This window comes from Tachypleus tridentatus, chromosome 11 (assembly GCF_004210375.1).
Source record: "Tachypleus tridentatus isolate NWPU-2018 chromosome 11, ASM421037v1, whole genome shotgun sequence".
Classification (NCBI taxonomy): domain Eukaryota; kingdom Metazoa; phylum Arthropoda; class Merostomata; order Xiphosura; family Limulidae; genus Tachypleus; species Tachypleus tridentatus.
In genome coordinates, this window is record NC_134835.1 from 6,291,017 (window position 1) to 6,311,268 (window position 20,252).

General features: G+C 34.5%; 2 protein-coding genes across 7 annotated transcripts in view; one reads left to right on the plus strand and one right to left on the minus strand.

Annotated features, from left to right (window-relative positions):
* nbs (nibrin) overlaps positions 1 to 14,386 on the plus strand; it is a 76,976-nt gene extending 62,590 nt beyond the window's left edge. For 5 of the 6 annotated variants that reach the window (XM_076466178.1, XM_076466180.1, XM_076466182.1 and 2 more), the window contains 3 exons: positions 274 to 564; positions 12,624 to 12,661; positions 13,724 to 14,386. In XM_076466178.1, coding sequence (XP_076322293.1) covers positions 274 to 564; positions 12,624 to 12,661; positions 13,724 to 13,757 — 363 coding nt within the window. In that variant the 3' untranslated portion in view covers positions 13,758 to 14,386. The remainder of the gene's footprint in view (positions 1 to 273; positions 565 to 12,623; positions 12,662 to 13,723) is intronic. The other variant, XM_076466184.1, reaches the window with a different exon arrangement.
* LOC143231641 (uncharacterized) overlaps positions 12,655 to 20,252 on the minus strand; it is a 38,381-nt gene continuing 30,783 nt past the window's right edge. The window contains exons 4-5 of the mRNA XM_076466185.1: positions 17,966 to 18,078; positions 12,655 to 14,866 (exon numbers count right to left, since the gene is read on the minus strand). Coding sequence (XP_076322300.1) covers positions 14,723 to 14,866; positions 17,966 to 18,078 — 257 coding nt within the window. The 3' untranslated portion in view covers positions 12,655 to 14,722. The remainder of the gene's footprint in view (positions 14,867 to 17,965; positions 18,079 to 20,252) is intronic.

Below are 20,252 nucleotides of genomic sequence, written 5' to 3' on the forward strand. Positions count from 1 at the left end.
GGACTCTGGAATGATTCTGTCAAAATATATCATTTTTAACATTCCATGCAATATGGTTCACGCTATAGACTGGTAGAGATGATGAAAATTTCAAATTGTACATTGTGACATGATGTGTTATTTCTTGTACCAAAATTTGCCACAGACCAAGTACTTTATACAAAATACTCAACTTACCAAATTGTGTGTGTTACTGACATTTAATTCATTAATGTTCACTGTTATTCTAAAACAGCTACTTATTTCCTTGTGTGTGTTTTTTCTTTCCCACAGGATCCTCATGTTAAAAGAGAAAATAATTACAGTTTTGATGAGTTACTTCCTTCCAAAGTGCTTCAAACTGAATATCTATCATTGGTTCATTATGTAAGAAGTAGGCCACGTGGGATTCTCACAGATTGTTCTGATGGTGCTAAAAGGCCAGTAAAGAACTTTAAGAAATTTAGGAAAGTAGAACATGCAGGATGTAGGATGGTACCCCGAATCATTGGAGGTCAGGACTTACAAATCTACATACGAACATCATCACGAGGAATTGACGACTGGCTTAGTGAAAATCCAGAGGTAAGTAACCTTTACAAACAAGGTTTGTTCTCTAATTATATCATAGTTGTCATTATTGTTGTTACTTTTGATAGTTTTACCCCCTTTAACAAGAAGCTATCTTTATCTTCTTCTGCCTTCTAAGCATTGTTAAAACATTTTTGCTATCAACACACCATTATCTATACCTCATCAGTTTTGCACTAATTTTGAACATCTCCACATCACATGACTGCTTTTCACCAATAGTATTGTCCTACCTACACTGGTACAGCTAGCTCCCTCCGCTTTTCCTACTCAAACCTCATTTTCTCAATTTGCAGAGTATTATTTAAATGTGTGTTTTTTGTATATAGCTACTGTATATGAACATGCTCATAGCCATTTTTTTAGTTTTATTTTACTACATTTGCAGTTATTTTAGATGAATGGTAAGTTACATACAGATTATTAATGTGTTTTCTAGATAATTATTGTCAGTTTTCCATGTTTGTTATTCTTACATTCTTTGTTGCCTAGATAATTTTAAATAGTTTGTCCATTTATATTTGTAAGTAGTTTGTTAACTAGGTATGATTGATTGGGTAGTTATTATGTTACATATCATTACAACTACTAATATATAATTCATTGTTCTCAGTAAATTTTGTTTTCTGATTATTACCTATGTGCTTTATTCTAATTTTCATCAGTGTAAGTTTCTTACATCACTACATCTTTATATTTTTTCTTGTTTAGAGGGTTGAGCTTTGATTTTACTTATTTTCCAATGTTCGTGGAACTAGAAACCTCATTTTCTCCTTGTAATCTACAATTTAGAGTTCATTTCTGCATCACTTATTTCATTAATAGTTACAATACATTCCAACATCTTCACATTGCTCATTTATATTACAGAGTCAGAGGGTACCAATTCCAGATCACTGTGTTTTCAGAACCTGGATGTCTTTTTCTGTACCTACAAGCACCACATTGTGGTCTTGCCTTTTTTTTTTTTTTCTTTTCTGGCTTTCTAAATCTGGTAATGGATCATTTTTCTCCTCACAGAGTGGTCCCTCATTACACAGATATATAGATGGGTGTGTTCTCAGTTGATGACATCCTGTATATGCCTTCACCATCCATCGGAATGCCAATCTCTTTTCTCTTTGGTCCCCCATTCCTCACCTTCTAACTCTGGGAGTGGTTTCATTCTGTCAAGATTGTAGGGGTCTTCATATCTATGCCTATCCTCTTGTTAGATTCCACTCTAAAGTTCTGTCCTTATTCCAAACCATTCGGGGTCCTGTCCTATTGATAGCTCTGTCTTGGTTGGCATAAGCATCATTCCTACTGCCCCAACCTTGCCTTGTACAACCTACCTTACCCTTACTTTTGTTTCTAGACTTTTTCTTCATGCATAACTTTTGAGAGGTCTATTGTCTCAGCTCAGGGACTCACTCCACATGTTGCATCTTTCCTTTCCTGATGGCCTGGGATGGTCAAGCGTGTTAAGACGTGCGACTCGTAATCTGAGGGTTGCAGGTTCACATCCCCGTCGAGCTAAACATGCTCACCCCTTTCAGCTGTGGGGGCGTTATAATGTGACGGTCAATCCCACTATTCTTTGGTAAAAGAGTAGCCCAAGAGTTGGCGGTGGGTGGTGGTGACTAGTTGCCTTCCCTCTTGTCTTAGACTGCTAAATTAGGGATGGCTAGCACAGATAGCCCTCGAGTAGCTTTGTGCGAAATTCAAAAACAAACAAACAAAAACAAACCTTTCCTGATTCATTAGGCTTTCTTTCACATCCATTTACCAAAGGTGATGGTATATCTTTCACCTTTGGTCTTTTTGACATGGTTACCATCCTTCCATTTTTCATATTTTCCTATTTTTCCTCTGGCTCTTTGACAGAGGCTTATCCACTTTCAATTTGTCTATCTATCAGGTGTCCTTGTCAAACACCTTCATTTTCTTCATGTTTTGAGTTCCCCTGTCATTTCCCTTACTTTTCTGCTCCTTCTGAGTCATGCATCCTCCACATTTCTTTATTTGCTTTATTGGGATCTCACTGTTGTCTTGTCCTTCCCTTGCATCTTTGTCTTTGTGTTCCTTATACTTTCTCTCTTATTTTCTTCACCTTCATTTTTGTAGATGTTGATGATTGGAGTTGGAATTGCCACAAGTTTCTGCCTTTAATATTTATTGCCTACTCTACTATTCCTCTTATGTTATATCCCAACCAATCCTTTCTCCCTCAAACCTATTTCACCAATGAAAGCTGTATGGCTTTCACATCAATTTCTTCAACTTCCATCTCCAACTGGTACTCCCATTCTGATTAGCTTTACCTGGTTTACTTTTTATAGTGTTATGTTCCACATACTGCCATCTTTCAGAGGTTCAAGTTCCCAACTTTTATTTTGTGGTACCATTTCCTCTACTGTGAGCTAGCCCCTTTCAAATTAATTTGTAAGGCTTTTCAACTCGTTATGCTGGTTTATTTGGACCTGTGCATCCATTTTCACAATGTTTCTTTTCATGATCTTTCACTATATCTTTTGCTTCTTGACTTTACAGTCCATCGGAGGAGATCATCCAGACTGGAAGGTGGACTGCTCCCAATACCATTGTGACTCATTATCTGCAGTTTCTAACTGTATCTTTCACTGATGGATATGGTTTCAATCCCTTGGAGATTATATACATGACTGTTTACTTTTGATTGGTATAATTCTTATCACTTCCTTTTATTTCTAGTTTTATTTTTAGCAACCCTAGTTTTTATCACTGATTATGGGTGTTATCTGGTCAGTTATATTTTGCATCAAACTCACACTATCTACTGATTGCACTATAACTTTCACTGTAATATAACCAGTGATATATATATATATATATATATACACAATTTAGATGTCTGTAACTTTTACTTTCTCCCAATTTTTGGTTAATTTGGGTTGGTAAGCTTTTCAAAATAGGAAATCACAGACACCCATTGCACTTTATCTAGTGTGGTGTTCATTTGGGCTCTCCATTCATTTTTTCTTCGAGTGGAGCATGGAAGTGCTTACCAGTTCTCAGTCACTGGCATGGTAGACCATGGAGGTTTCCTCCTGAATAAGTTTATTATTTACATTACCACACCTATTTATGATTTTTCGCTCAGTGAGAAGAGGACCAACCTTGTTTCCCTCCTTTCATTTTTTTTGGATGCTTTTTTCCCAGAGGACAGATGCCAGTCAGAGCAGTTCCAGCCTACGTGGGATCCTCCTTTTAATATCAGGTTTGGAAATACACCACCCTGTTCATATGGTTGTGTGCAACAGAGACCTACCTTATTGTTAATTCTGGTTGCAAGATGTTCTTTCGCTGCTCCTATAGTCAAGTTTAGGAGACTTTGCCTCTTAATACTAGTAGAAGAACATGCATACACTGTTCATATGGTTCAGCAAATGTTCTGTGTTCTCGTCATAATTCCATATTCAGGGAGTTTCTTCATTCATTTGTGGTTGAGTGAGATATTATTTTGCTTTTAATACTAATTACAAATATTACCCTGTTCTTATGGTTGAGTTGAGGCAATGCAACAAGCCCATAATCCTGGGTTCAGTTTATTCTGATTATTAATCCTATGATTGTTTTGAGAGTTTGTCTGATTTTTGGCTGAAAGTTCACTTTCTCTTCGTAATTCCACTTGTGTTATGCATGATACCACTTGCTTACAGCTGAGGTTTATGGGTACATATAACATGCCCCAGATACACTATCTTGATATTACAATTTATTTTCTATTCTCAACCTCCTTATGTTGAGGACAGGTTATAGAGCCTCATTTATATGGTTGAGTTTGTGAAGGTACACAGCTAAACTTGTTTATCTTTTACTATGAATTATATCTGTATTAACAAATTACTCTAGTGTACATCCTTTCTTCCACCCACATCAGATTAATTTTGTATTTCCAGGAAAAGTGGTGAGGAGACCTCTCAGGGAAGGTTCTAGGTTTTGTTCTTTCAGGTTACCTCCTCTGGGATCTAAACATCCACCCACGTGTTTGCTGTGCGCGGCAACTCGTGAAAGGGAGGAGAGGATCCTGGTGGTTGAGGGGTCCAACACTAACACACCACTTTGGCCTTGAAATCCTGTAGACGGGCATCCTTGGGGTGGCCCCCTTGGATCAATTGGCTTGTCCACTTGGGCTAGGGTCAACCAAGTACCAGTGTTGGAAGTTCTCAATGGGTGTTGTGGACATTGTGTCTGATGCTGGTGTTTGGGTATAGTGCTCACAAAACCCTGGCGTTGCTGCAGTGTCCTTGCTTGACATTGTAGTGCATCCCCTCGTAGGGCTCCTTGGTGGGTGGGGTCAGTGGGCACCAAAATTCTCCTTTTCCCTATGGATCTTCCTATTACAAATTTAAATAAAATAATGAAAAAACAGTCAACAGGTAAATGACCACGTCTTGAAGAATCTGATCAGTTGTACCTCATTTTCTCATCCTACATTCTCTTTCAGAAAAACCTTCTACACCCATCTCTGTTCCATACATTCCAACAAACCTCAAGATCCACATCGTTTGGTTCCAAATACAGGCATTTCTTCAGATACATCTTTTTCTCCCACCCCTAGGTGTAAAACAATCATTCATTCGCATCCTCAGTCACTGGAATCTCCTTCCAACGACAAAGACCTGCCCAATCGACCCAGGGCAGGATCCATGGAGGTCGATAGACCTCCTCCGAATAAGGACAGTAAAGAAAAAGGATGTGGTCGTAAACAGAAGGGTTCTCCAGCCACTTCGCTTCCATGTCATTAAAAAAAGGCCACTTTGATACAATGGAACTGTCGAGGTTTGCGTTCTAATCTGGATGACATCAAACACTGATTGCTTCCTACCATCCTGTATGTCTTTCTTTACAAGAAACATTTCTGAAACCTGCCGATATAGCCACCATTCGGCAGTTTTCTCTGTACAGAAATGACAGGCTGTGTGATGGATGAGTGCATGGAAGGGTGGCACTGTTGGTTGATTAGCATGTACCCACCCTCTTTGTCACTCAACACACCCTTGGAGGCCATAGCCATCCGTGTTTCTTTGGATCACACCATCACTGTTTGTTCTCTCTACCTGTCACCTGGAGAGACATATGATAAATCAGACCTTGATGCTCTCATTGAACAGCCACCATCTCCCTTTCTAATCCTGGGGGACTTTAATGGACATCATCCCATCTTGGGAAGTGCTGTTATGGATAAGAGGGGTTGCTCTGTAGAGCATATGCTCTCTGATCACAACCTTTCTCTTTTCAATACTGGTTCTTCCACTTATTTTCACACAACTAGTCAGTCCTTTACTGCTATTGATCTCTCATCTAACATTTCTTCTACCACCAGTTCCAAGGTCATACAGGACAGGGTTCGAAAGGTCAGTGGGCACTACAATTCTGTCCCCCACTCGGTCTTACTCTCTGATGGTCAAGAGGTGGCTGATGTCCGGAGCATCGCCAATACTCTAGATGAAAGCTTTTACCGGGAATCTAATACTTCTGCTTGTTCCTACACCTTTTTAGCCATCAAGACTCGGGTGGAGCGTTCACCTCTTTCCTTTTTAACTGACTGCCTCTTTGACTATAATCGTCCCTTTAGGCTAGTGGAAATGAAACTGACCCTTCATTAGTCTGGCAGTACATCTGTTGTACCTGATGATGTACACTATGACATACTGCACTATCTCTCTCCTGCTTCTCTTGATATTCTTCTAATTGTTTTAAACTGGATCTGGCAGGAGAATATTTTTCCTAATGCCTGGCACCAAGCTATTATCTTACCTTTCTCTAAGTCTGGGAAAGATCCCAAGATTCCTTCAAACTACTGTCCAATTGCTCTGACGAGCTGTCTCTGTAAGATCTTAGAGAGGATGGTTAATGCTAGTCTTGTTTGGTTCCTCGAATCAAACAACCTCCTCTCGCCCACCCAGTGTGGGTTCCAACGACAGCACTCCACCATGGACCACCTAATTTGACTTGAAACATCAATCAGAGAAACCTTTTTCAAACGACAACATCTTGTATCAATATTCTGTGACATTGAGAAGGCTTATGACACAACATGGAGGTATGGCATTTTGCAAGACTTCCATATAAATGGGATACATGGCCATTTACCCATGTTTATTAAAAATTTTAATGGAACAGGAGATTCCAAGTTCGTGTGGGTTCGACACTTTCCTGTTCTTTTTTCAGGAACTTGGCATCCCTCAGGGCTGTGTTTTGAATGTCACACTTTTCAGTGTAAAGATTAATGCCATCACTGAACAACTCCCTCTCACTGTTGCAAATGGGCTCTATGTCAACGACTTTCACATCTCGTGTCAGTCGTTGAACATGAGATATATTGAGTGGCAACAACAAACTGCCATCAATGGCCATTAATCTTTTTAATGTCATTTAAGTGTTTTATATTTCTTCATTACACCTTTTTTATTGTGGTTCTCTTTTAAGAGTCACAATCTCTCTAGTTCGATTTGAAGTTAGAAAATGGCCATAACATCAAATAACTCGACACCAAGACTGGAATGGCCAACTTCAGGTGACTAACGCTGCTGTTTGAACTATTCATTAGTTGTCCTGGCAAGTTATTATTACAATTTTGCTGCATGTCTTTTAACACTTTTATTACTTTACTCTTTGATGATGACTGGAAAGGCCAACTTCAGGTGACTGATGGTGGTTCTTGTACTTACCTGTTAGTCTTCCTGATGGGTTATGATCATTACCATTCTGCTACAGGTAGTCCTTTACAACTTCTCCTTCTCTGCTTTCTCTCTTAACATTGTAGACTAGGTGTCAACATTGGTTTTATGCTATTTCTGTATTTCAATGATGTTTTGTTTTACCTTCATTTCTTTGTATGAATTTTACTACATTTACTTTTGCCTTTATACTAGATGTTTGGCACAGATAGCCTAGCTGCTTTGTGCCATAAAACACTAAATCAACCAACCAACCAGGGAGAGGAGCATATCTGTTTTAGAAGTAGTGCTACACCACATACACATATTTTTTACCATCTCGGAGCACACACACACCCATTCATTCTGGTTATTTGTTTTCTGCATGTTTTCTATTTTCTATGCTTTCATCAGCCCCTCCACCTTTGTAGTGTGAGTGGTTTTAGCTTTGTGTGAGAGAGGTAAAAACCATATCAGAAGTTAACATTTTTCTTATGCTGAAAGTGTATTTTCAATAAATAATTACCTCAACTCACCAGCTTCCCACTCTTTCTCTCCACTGCCAGTGTTATTCTCTTGGAACTTGCCAGTTTTTGAAAATGAGAACTGAGGGTTAATAATAGAAGGAGCTAGCTGTGCCAATATTATGTATATATATATATGTATTAATGAGATGAACTTTTTGTTCAAAACAAAGAACAGTAAGCATGTTTCAACTAACAGCTTCTAACTTTATTGTCAACAAATAAACTCATTAACTCTTTTTAATTCTGCTAGCTGTTGTTTCTTAAAGGTGGTCCTTTAATCTGAATTCAAACTGTGGTTTTTACATGTTAAAATAAATGTATTTGTGTATAATGTATTTTTTTAAGTTTTAAAGTTAAAAATTATTGTTTGCTTTTATGTAAAGAAAGTGATTGTGATATGCTCTTGATGTTTTTCTATAGTCATAATTTGGACAAATCAATGAGCTATGTACATTGCTTGAACAGTAATTGGTATGTTATCTGATTTATTGAAAGTGATTGTGATATGCTCTTGATGTTTTTCTGTAGTCATAATTTGGACAAATCAATGAGCTATGTACATTGCTTGAACAGTAATTGGTATGTTATCTGATTTATTGAAAGTGATTGTGATATGCTCTTGATGTTTTTCTGTAGTCATAATTTGGACAAATCAATGAGCTATGTACATTGCTTGAACAGTAATTGGTATGTTGTCTGATTTATTGAAAGTGATTGTGATTTGCTCTTGATGTTTTTCTGTAGTCATAATTTGGACTAATCAATGAGCTATGTACATTGCTTGAACAGTAATTGGTATGTTGTCTGATTTATTGAAAGTGATTGTGATTTGCTCTTGATGTTTTTCTGTAGTCATAATTTGGACTAATCAATGAGCTATGTACATTGCTTGAACAGTAATTGGTATGTTATCTGATTTATTGAAAGTGATTGTGATTTGCTCTTGATGTTTTTCTGTAGTCATAATTTGGACTAATCAATGAGCTATGTTCATTGCTTGAACAGTAATTGGTATGTTGTCTGATTTATTGAAAGTGATTGTGATTTGCTCTTGATGTTTTTCTGTAGTCATAATTTGGACTAATCAATGAGCTATGTACATTGCTTGAACAGTAATTGGTATGTTGTCTGATTTATTGAAAGTGATTGTGATTTGCTCTTGATGTTTTTCTGTAGTCATAATTTGGACAAATCAATGAGCTATGTACATTGCTTGAACAGTAATTGGTATGTTGTCTGATTTATTGATCACATTTGTCCATAATTTGGACAAATCAATGAGCTATGTACATTGCTTGAACAGTAATTGGTATGTTATCTGATTTATTGATCATATTTGTCCATAATTTGGACTAATCAATGAGCTATGTACATTGCTTGAACAGTAATTGGTATGTTATCTGATTTATTGAAAGTGATTGTGATTTGCTCTTGATGTTTTTCTGTAGTCATAATTTGGACTAATCAATGAGCTATGTACATTGCTTGAACAGTAATTGGTATGTTATCTGATTTATTGAAAGTGATTGTGATTTGCTCTTGATGTTTTTCTGTAGTCATAATTTGACTAATCAATGAGCTATGTACATTGCTTGAACAGTAATTGGTATGTTATCTGATTTATTGAAAGTGATTGTGATTTGCTCTTGATGTTTTTCTGTAGTCATAATTTGGACTAATCAATGAGCTATGTACATTGCTTGAACAGTAATTGGTATGTTGTCTGATTTATTGAAAGTGATTGTGATTTGCTCTTGATGTTTTTCTGTAGTCATAATTTGGACTAATCAATGAGCTATGTACATTGCTTGAACAGTAATTGGTATGTTATCTGATTTATTGAAAGTGATTGTGATATGCTCTTGATGTTTTTCTGTAGTCATAATTTGGACAAATCAATGAGCTATGTACATTGCTTGAACAGTAATTGGTATGTTATCTGATTTATTGAAAGTGATTGTGATTTGCTCTTGATGTTTTTTCTGTAGTCATAATTTGGACAAATCAATGAGCTATGTACATTGCTTGAACAGTAATTGGTATGTTATCTGATTTATTGAAAGTGATTGTGATTTGCTCTTGATGTTTTTCTGTAGTCATAATTTGGACAAATCAATGAGCTATGTACATTGCTTGAACAGTAATTGGTTATCTGATTTATTGAAAGTGATTGTGATTTGCTCTTGATGTTTTTCTGTAGTCATAATTTGGACAAATCAATGAGCTATGTACATTGCTTGAACAGTAATTGGTTATCTGATTTATTGAAAGTGATTGTGATTTGCTCTTGATGTTTTTCTGTAGTCATAATTTGGACAAATCAATGAGCTATGTACATTGCTTGAACAGTAATTGGTATGTTGTCTGATTTATTGATCATATTTGTCCATAATTTGGACTAATCAATGAGCTATGTACATGACTAATCAATGAGCTATGTACATTGCTTGAACAGTAATTGGTATGTTATCTGATTTATTGATCATATTTGTCCATAATTTGGACAAATCAATGAGCTATGTACATTGCTTGAACAGTAATTGGTATGTTATCTGATTTATTGATCATATTTGTCCATAATTTGGACTAATCAATGAGCTATGTACATTGCTTGAACAGTAATTGGTATGTTATCTGATTTATTGAAAGTGATTGTGATTTGCTCTTGATGTTTTTCTGTAGTCATAATTTGGACTAATCAATGAGCTATGTACATTGCTTGAACAGTAATTGGTATGTTGTCTGATTTATTGAAAGTGATTGTGATTTGCTCTTGATGTTTTTCTGTAGTCATAATTTGGACTAATCAATGAGCTATGTACATTGCTTGAACAGTAATTGGTATGTTGTCTGATTTATTGAAAGTGATTGTGATTTGCTCTTGATGTTTTTCTGTAGTCATAATTTGGACTAATCAATGAGCTATGTACATTGCTTGAACAGTAATTGGTATGTTATCTGATTTATTGAAAGTGATTGTGATTTGCTCTTGATGTTTTTCTGTAGTCATAATTTGGACTAATCAATGAGCTATGTACATTGCTTGAACAGTAATTGGTATGTTATCTGATTTATTGAAAGTGATTGTGATTTGCTCTTGATGTTTTTCTGTAGTCATAATTTGGACTAATCAATGAGCTATGTACATTGCTTGAACAGTAATTGGTATGTTATCTGATTTATTGAAAGTCATAATTTGACTAATCAATGAGCTATGTTCATTGCTTGAACTCTGTGATTGCTCTTGATGTTTTTCTGTGTAAGACTAATCATAATTTGGACTAAATCAATGAGCTATGTACATTGCTTGAACAGTAATTGGTATGTTATCTGATTTATTGAAAGTGATTGTGATTTGCATAATTTGGACTAATTGATGTTTTTCTGTATGTCATAATTTGGACTAATCAATGAGCTATGTACATTGCTTGAACAGTAATTACATTGCTTGAACAGTAATTGGTATGTTATCTGATTTATTGAAAGTGATTGTGATTTGCTCTTGATGTTTTTTTCTGTAGTCATAATTTGGACTAATCAATGAGCTATGTACATTGCTTGAACAGTAATTGGTATGTTGTCTGATTTATTGAAAGTGATTGTGATTTGCTCTTGATGTTTTTCTGTAGTCATAATTTGGACTAATCAATGAGCTATGTACATTGCTTGAACAGTAATTGGTATGTTATCTGATTTATTGAAAGTGATTGTGATTTGCTCTTGATGTTTTTCTGTAGTCATAATTTGGACTAATCAATGAGCTATGTACATTGCTTGAACAGTAATTGGTATGTTGTCTGATTTATTGAAAGTGATTGTGATTTGCTCTTGATGTTTTTCTGTAGTCATAATTTGGACTAATCAATGAGCTATGTACATTGCTTGAACAGTAATTGGTATGTTATCTGATTTATTGAAAGTGATTGTGATTGATTTATTGAAAGTGATTGTGCTCTTGATGTTTTTTCTGTAGTCATAATTTGGACTAATCAATGAGCTATGTACATTGCTTGAACAGTAATTGGTATGTTGTCTGATTTATTGAAAGTGATTGTGATTTGCTCTTGATGTTTTTCTGTAGTCATAATTTGGACTAATCAATGAGCTATGTACATTGCTTGAACAGTAATTGGTATGTTAATCTGATTTATTGAAAGTGATTGTGATTTGCTCTTGATGTTTTTTTGTAGTCATAATTTGGACTAATCAATGAGCTATGTACATTGCTTGAACAGTAATTGGTATGTTGTCTGATTTATTGAAAGTGATTGTGATTTGCTCTTGATGTTTTTCTGTAGTCATAATTTGGACTAATCAATGAGCTATGTACATTAGTCTTGAACAGTAATTGGTATGTATGTCTGATTTATTGAAAGTGATTGTGATTTGCTCTTGATGTTTTTCTGTAGTCATAATTTGGACTAAATCAATGAGCTATGTACATTGCTTGAACAGTAATTGGTATGTTGTCTGATTTATTGAAAGTGATTGTGATATGCTCTTGATGTTTTTCTGTAGTCATAATTTGGACAAATGAATGAGCTATGTACATTGCTTGAACAGTAATTGGTATGTTGTCTGATTTATTGAAAGTGATTGTGATATGCTCTTGATGTTTTTCTGTAGTCATAATTTGGACAAATCAATGAGCTATGTACATTGCTTGAACAGTAATTGGTTATCTGATTTATTAACCTTATCATTCTCAAAACTTTACCTCCAAGTTTCAGAAAACCTTGATTTACAAGTGGATTTTTGAATTTATAAAACATGTGTGTTGTGTGAGTGAGCAACATTGAACAAAGTGACCATAAAATATGATCACTCATTATTATAATTTTAGTCACAGGTGCAGGAAAGAACTGATGATGAACTTTTTGAGTAAGTAATTTTTGATTTATTTACAAAACACATTCCATCCAGTCTACATTAGCACATAGCCTTTACACAGCATTATCTATGTTTTAATCTTTTTACCGAAATACAAATTCTTTGTACTGTGTTTTTGAATGAAAACACTGAAATATATACAAAGACATATTTTGGCACATGTTGTGTTACATTACCACTGTGGCTAAATTACATATTATAAGAATAAAGAAATACAAAATAAATGTCTTACATTCCTGATAAGTTCTATAAACAGGACTGAATGTCCCTGAAAATGGGTCCAGACTTTTATACAATGTAAGTAATTTGTCTAAACTAAGGAAAAACCTCTGAAAATTAAATCAAAATAAAATGTGATATTTTTTTGACATTTAAAAGGGTATATGTTACCTTAAGTACATGTTTACAGCATAGAATTATTATTCATTCTTCTCATGGGGTGGTTTTAACATTGATTATATTTATCTACCTGTTTTTACTTTGCTAGTACAATTAATGGTTGAATTGTCAGTAAGGTACATATGTCTTAATGTTTGTTATTCATTTGTTCAAGACTGATATAACTAAAAATAGCCTTGTCAGTAAGGTTCCTGTTATGTGTTGAGGTTTATTAATCATTTGTTCATAACTGATACAATTAATGGCAGTCTTGTCATTAGTTTATTAAACACTTGTTCATGATTGGTAGAACTAATGTAGTCTTGTTATTAAAGTTTGTTAAGCACTTGTTTATGATTGGCACAAATAATGGTAGTTGTTTTAGTAAAATTTCTTATTTCTGGTGAGGTTTTGTTACGTTTGTTTTTTTATAAGTGAAAGCATTGTGTAAGCATAACGTTAGTAAACAAGACAGTTGTAACATAAATGTAAATAACTGACTTCACTGAAAAGTGAATCACTTGAAACTATCATCTGAAGATGTGATAAACTTGAAATAAAAGTGAGTTAAATCTTGCTGTTAATGGTATTGATAGCTATTATTGAGAGAAAAATATTATTAATGTTGTATCAGAGAAATACATCTGGATGTTTTTTAATTGTCATTTTGTTTAGCTGGGACGTTCAGCCAAAAGGAAGGAAACGATAGTGGTTGATGAATATAAATATGTATTAATAAATACTTGAAGAATTTCAGCAAATAAAGTAATTAATGTTACCTTATATAGAAAATGATGAATAAACAGTTTTAATATTTTTTTGTATTTGTGAAATAAAATCACAGTCAATTTGGATGATTTCATCCTGTCCATAAATACTGTAAATTTGTATTTGGATCTGTAAGTAATATGGACTTGGCAGGATGATAGTTATCTGATCACCAGCCACTAACTGTTCAGTAACTGTAGTTACTGTGGGTTTGGCAAGTTAATCACTAGCTGCTAACTGTTCAGTAACTGTAGTTAATGTTGGGTGGGCTGGCTTATTGATATTTAGCAGCTAAGTACTCATTCAGTAAGATAAGCTGTATACTGGGAACATTTTGAAAAACACTTGAAGATTTTGGACTATATGAGAATTAACAGGTTAACAGAATTGCATTTGACAGGAATGTTACATGATGGTTCATTTTATATAATCAAAACCTCTAATAATTTTGAGTTCCTGTTTTAGGCTAATTTAGTAAACTATCTAAAGTAAGTAATGTAAGTTAAGCACAGTTTACTTTAAAATGGAAATAATAAATTAGAGAACAAATAAAGATTTGGTGAATTCATATTCAGGTTTTAGAATATTTTTTACACAAATTGTAAACATTTTGAATAAACTATCATAAGAAATGTGTTACTTCTTTATTAAATATTTATATTTTAACTTAAAAACTCCAAGTTAAACACTTAAAAACAATTTTGTAAATTTCCCTGGGCTTAAAGTGTTTTAAAGAAAATGGCATTTAGTTATTACAAGTAATTTTTCTTCTTGTTTTAAAATTAAAATGTAAATTTTAGATATTTTAGCACCTTTCTGGAAATAGAGAACATAGCATCATTTATTAACAGTAGCTTACTGTACATGTGATGCGTGTTGATGTACATACAAACTTGCTGATTAAACTTATTTCTGTGAGACAACACAAGAACGAGTTGACCACAAACTGTCAGCAAGCCTCTTTCGAAACTTCTGCAAATTGTTGCTCATAACTTGCATCAGGTCCATGCGTGGTCTTTCACGATAGTTTCTTATGCATTTGAAGAAAGCCTGAAATGGAGAAATTAGTTTTTTTAGTTTTATAGCAAGAAACCATACTTTATCTAATGCATTTCAAATTGATTAAAAAATTTGAGGCGCATTGTGTCAGCAGTTGTAAAGAGATTGAGTGAGGTCAGATTGTCTCTCAGAAGCAAAGGTTTGTTATCAACAAGATGGTTCATCAGTGTCTGTAAAGAGATTTTCTTGAAAAACTGCATAGTATAGAGAAACAAGTGTGATAAATATAATATTTTGCAGTACTTAGCTTCTCATGTCCATGTATATTTGGTTGTATAAAGTTATAACGTCCATGCAGTAATTTCAGTTAAACTTGATATAGCTTTAGTACAATTATAATAATACTTTGAGCTGGTAAGCCTGCACGTTGGATATGCAGACTCATCCACCAATGTTATGTGTGTCTGAAGATGTGAGAACTTAGCCACTTCTGTTAACAGAAGGTAAAAGTATAGATGTGAGCTTGTTTTCAATATCTCATGAATTGCTAATGTACCAGAACAGTGCATTCAGGAAGGTAGCAAAATATGGTCAAGAGTTCAGTGCTGGACATAGACATCATGAAGTATTTTAGCAACAAAAGGTACAAAGTGACTTTGAACATCCAAGATGCAATATTAAAGTCACAGCAAACAAAGTAATTTTTACTTCAAGGATCACAGTGGAACAATAAAATGTTGATACAATAAGGATTGGAAAGTTGTCTCATCAGATGACTCAACATTCACCTTAAATGGACACTTCTGTACATAGCATCTCAAAATTTTGCTTCCAGTTGTAAAGCAGTTCTATTATGAATAGATTTTATTAGTATGAATTATATTCACCTTTTGCTTTGAAAACCAACTGTACATTACAAGAATATCTTAAGAGACCAGATTAATCTAATAATACAACTACCATGATGATGTACCAATCCACATATGAGTTACATCTGGGTCACATTGATTGAAGATAAAGTTACTACCCTTACTATTAAGATAAGGTTACTACCCTTGCTAATAAAGATAAAGAAGGTTATTACCCTCAGTAATGAAGATAACAAAAGGCTACTTCCCTTTACTAACTAAGATAGATAAAGAAAAACTACTACCCTTACTTATGAAGATAAAGGTTACTCCCCTCATTAATGAAGATAAAGAAAACCTGCTACCCTCCTAATGAAGATAAAGAAAGGCTACTAGTCTTAATGATGAAGGTAATGGAACTGAATCTTATGAAAAGCTGGTTCCATAGTCTTATTGAAGTTTTACACTATCTTTTTGCTTCACTGTTAAAACGAAATAGGGAAACCTGAATGTTGAGGTATTATTATAGTGATCAGCACCAGCCTAGTAGGTGTTTCCATAACTTGAGCACACACAGTACATGAAGCTCAGAAAGCCACAAAATCTGGAGGGGCTGAGCAATAAGAAGAGGGAGCACCAAGTCTAAAGAAGTTGTCATTAACTTATGGTCAAAACACAGAACTAAAAATTAAACCAGTAATTAACACATCCAATTTAATATACCATTCAAACTATGTATATGCAATCATAAAGCTAAAACTTATATTTGCTTAGAATGCATTAGTGCATCAGTTGGATACTTTCATTCGTAGTAGTGTTCTTGTCTGTAATCCCAACAGTGTCTCACGAGATTTGGCTACCTTGGGAAGATTATGTTGGCCATAAATTCATATGTTACTTACAAAACAAAAGAATCACAACAGGAATACTAATATATATACTAATAATAATAATATATTGAACATTTAATCACTGATGTTAATGAAACTAACATTGAAAAAAGAGTGCATTATAATATAAAACTGATGGTTGCATACACTATCGCTAATTTCCTCAAGAAACCATGGCACCATAACAAGTTTATTGAAATTAAAGATGACAGCTGCTACTCGTAAGTGTATAGCCAAAGTCATTTTGTTATGAAATAAATAATCTAATTATAAATCTTACTTTGCTTGTACAGCCACACCCCACCCCGTTTGGTTTTTGTACACACCCATCAGAAAAGAAAAAAAAAAGAAAACCATGAAAATCCAAGATTCAAATTATCCGTTGGAAAGAGTGCAAATAACCAACTGTGTAGCTTTGCGCTCAAACAGCTTCTATATTATGGTACCATTTTTGCATTAATATAGATTTTTTTATTATGGTTTGTGATATTACAAGTAAGCTATGTCATTTGGATGTTGATATAAAAACCAAAATGCATTTATCCAGACAGAATAGTTTGTTTACTGTCTTTTCACTACGATTTTAGTGACGAGGGTGCTAGTTGATTCGTGAGGTGGTGGTGCCCTGTAACCTTATAAGTGTAGCGAGTGTTGGTATAATAAGTCTAAAAGATCACAGTGTGGGATCACGTAGCCTAAACTGTGGAGGCGTTTTAATGTAATGATCAATCTTACAATTTGTTGGTGATGGCTAGTTGCTTTCCCTCTAATCGTTCACTGCCAAATTAGGGACGGATGATGCAGATAGCCCTCTTGTAGCTTTGCACGAAATTAAAAGAAGAGGTCTAGAGCCAAGTGGATAAAATTTATCATGAAAGTATAAATACCGATTCAGTTTTGAACTTAAATTCTTTGTGAATTAAGCTATTTTATGTTATTTCAACAACGCTTTAATAAAACAAACATTTAATTAAAGAAGACTAAACTAAGAAATCGGCAAAAATATTTCCAGTGCTGTCGTATATACATTCAGTGGATACACTAACAACAATATTATACTTTAGTTGCTAAGACATTGTAACGTTGTATTACCAAAAATCACAGGCTTTTCTATATATTGGAAGTCATTAATCTGATTTTTTTTTTTTTTTTACTAATTTATAAATACGCCACAAATTCATTTTATGAATGATCTTAATTTTGATTGCCTCATAAAGAACTTAATCAACGTTTTACTGTCTTGACTCACTTTTCTGTCTTTTCCTTTGTCAAGCTTAATTTATTTCAGTTAGCTATGAAAGGTGAGGTTAGGTTAGGGTATACTATGGAATGGAGATACCATCATATTTGAAGGGTTATACGCTACTACTAGTTAATACATAAAACTTACAATAGATGGTGCTACATCTTACCTGCCGTAAAGAGCATTTGACTTGATATAGGTGGTGATCTTTCAAGAAATGAACGAGCCGTGTTACTCTTAAGAAAATGTTTCCACACCTAAGGAGAGCATACTCGTGATATTCTGTGAGTAGCGATGAAAAAGTATATATATATTAATATGCAGTAAAGCATAATTGTGATGCACTTATAACATTAAGCAAATTTTTTATTACACGACTGCATTCGTTCTTTAAAGTAAATGAAAATTTTAAGTATACGTTCTGATTGACAATTATGGTTTTTCGATTACATCAGTTACTACACTGTAGCACAATAAAATATGGAATACTGATTTTTCTATGGTTATTAACGAAGATGAACATTTTAGTCCAAGTGGTTAAGTTTGGTGTTATGTAAAAAACACTATTCATTTCTGAAATATCTTCATAAACATCTAACTGTTGTTGGTCGTACTAATTAGAACAACAGAGGGTCGTAAGAGAAACGTTAATAAACAATACATATTTTTAACATATTTGATACGACCTTCCTTTTCTGGCTACTTAGATGGTCAGTGTAATTTAAAATTAAACTCGAGTATTCTTTACCTTTCAACAGTGAAACGGGTGAACAGTCAATAAAGTGGTTTGTAATCACCAGTAAAATTAATGACATCACTAAAGTATTTAACAACCACAAGACGAAAACAGTATTGGTGTGTACACTACACTATTCAGTAAAATGATTGGTCATCAATTGTCAGTACAGATGAAATTGAAGCAGATATGCATGAACTTTTAAGATGGCTATATTGAAAGATAAAAAATAAAAACTGAGGAAACTCTATTAATAAAAAAATAAATAATCATTATATTCATTTACAAGTAATATTTCAGGTGGTTTTGCTTGTTTAACGTTTAATTTTCTATTTTCAAATGAAGTTATATAACACCCAATCGTATATTGTATGTGACGACGTCAAGTAAATTTTTCGAACTGCAATTTCTTTTCTTATTTTCCATTTTCTGTGCCTATTTTATAAGTTTCTTCATTTTACTGTGGGTTTCCTCATTGTTATAAAACTTGAGAATTTTCATTTCCGTCCAATAAAAAAACTGACAATCACTCATTAAGTTTTAACAGTAAGATTGTAAACACTCAAAACTATGACCCCAAAACGGAGTAGTAAGCTATAACTGGACTTGTATGTGTAAAAACGGTTGGTATGATTTGACAAAATTGTACGTAGAGGAGAGAATAACGTTTCGACTTTCTTCAGTTGTCGTCAGGTTCACAAAGAAGGAAAGAGGTAACTGACCGATAGCTCACTGCACAACAAAGTTTTTACTTCTTGAACACTGTTGGGTGTTCCTTATAGATTTTGACTGCTGATCGCATCCAAATTTGCCAATCACGTACCGTTTCATCGAAATCTTCAGTTTTATCGTGTGTTTTTTTCATATTTGTGTCCAAAAATTTTCGTTTCTGTAAGAGACCTATGAACAATGTTTTATGCCCGGGCTGCATACTTCCACAGAACAGCTTCCAACCTGGCCTGATTTCATGCCTGACATGCCCGAGCCAGCTTGACACTGTCTCAGCAGGCTATAAAAGTGGCTTGCATACACAGATGCTACTCATTGGATTAATATAGACCTTATAGTGTGTACGTATTGTTTCAGAATATAACATTGCCTGAGTAGCACTGTAACAAGTAAGTTGGATGTTATAAACGTTTTACAGGACGATTGGTGTCGGTTAGTATGTCTCGACAATGTCGTAACAGCCGCGATACATTCTGCTATATTTGTGGCGAGTATACGCTTGTTCATCAGAGACGCTTAATGGCTGCTCTTGTGAAGAAAACATATCATCTGTACTTCGGCTGTAAAATTGGTGATCAAGACCAGGAATGGGCGCCTCACATTTATTGTGCGACATGTGCTGTCTGTCTGAGAGCTTGGCTCAGAGGCACTCGAAAAACAATGCCGTTTGCTGTCCCGATGATATGGTGAGAACAGAAAGACCATGTGACGGACTGTTACTTCTGTTTGACTAATGTGTCTGATTTCTCTGCCAAAAGCAAGTAGTCAATTGAATACCCTAATCTGCCTTCAGCAATGAGACCCGTGCCACATGACGACAGTCTTCCAATTCCGAAACCACCAGAGAAATGGACCTTAGACGAACCAGATGAAGAAACTGCAATGCAGGGAACTGGCAGTGACATTGATCCGGATCTTGAACCGTGCTCCTCAGGCGATCCACATCTCATAACACAGTCAGAATTAAACGATCTGGTCAGATATTTGGGTC